This window comes from Corvus brachyrhynchos, unplaced genomic scaffold, assembly GCF_000691975.1.
Source record: "Corvus brachyrhynchos isolate BGI_N302 unplaced genomic scaffold, ASM69197v1 scaffold419, whole genome shotgun sequence".
Lineage (NCBI taxonomy): Eukaryota > Metazoa > Chordata > Aves > Passeriformes > Corvidae > Corvus > Corvus brachyrhynchos.
The window spans coordinates 39130-39591 of record NW_008239763.1 but is presented as its reverse complement, the minus strand read 5'-3'; the positions used below and the strand labels follow the sequence as shown (position 1 = coordinate 39591).

Sequence of the window (462 nt, the reverse complement as noted above, 5' to 3'; positions counted from 1 at the left end):
TGGGCTCCCGGGGGGGCTCTGCCAGGGACGGGGCTGGGGGAGACCCCTCTAAAACCCGGGAATTCCCCTCCCCCGGGATGAGGGGCCGGGATCCAGCTCCATCCTCTCCCCCATTCCCAGCGGGACCCCCGACCACCCCTCCCTCATCCCACATCCCCGTCCTGGGGCTGGAAGCTCCCTCCGCAGCCCCCTCCTCTTCACCCCCTTCCCCATGGGGGTCCCGGGGGGGGTCCCCTACTCCCGGACCATCCTTTCCCAAGGGTTTTGGGGTCGGCATCTCTGGGATCTCTGGGACTTTGGGGATCTTCAGGATCTCTGGGATCTCCAAGGTCTCCGAGATCTCTGGGATCTCCGGGGCCATCCCCACGCCCGGGGGTCCCTCGGGGCTGTCCGGGGCAGCCCCCAGCGGGCTGAGCTCGTCGTGGGCGCTCAGGAAGATTTCGTCGGAGTCGGAGTCGGGAT

The 462-nt window shown here is 68.6% G+C and overlaps 1 protein-coding gene across 1 annotated transcript in view; it reads right to left on the bottom strand.

The window, feature by feature from the left end:
- The window catches only part of LOC108448767 (anther-specific protein SF18-like), a gene marked incomplete at its 3' end in the record, with an annotated part of 12838 nt that extends 12382 nt beyond the window's left edge, over positions 1 to 456 (bottom strand). The window contains 1 exon segment of the mRNA XM_017742789.1: positions 6 to 456. Coding sequence (XP_017598278.1) covers positions 6 to 361 — 356 coding nt within the window.
- Positions 457 to 462: the final 6 nt, after the last annotated feature.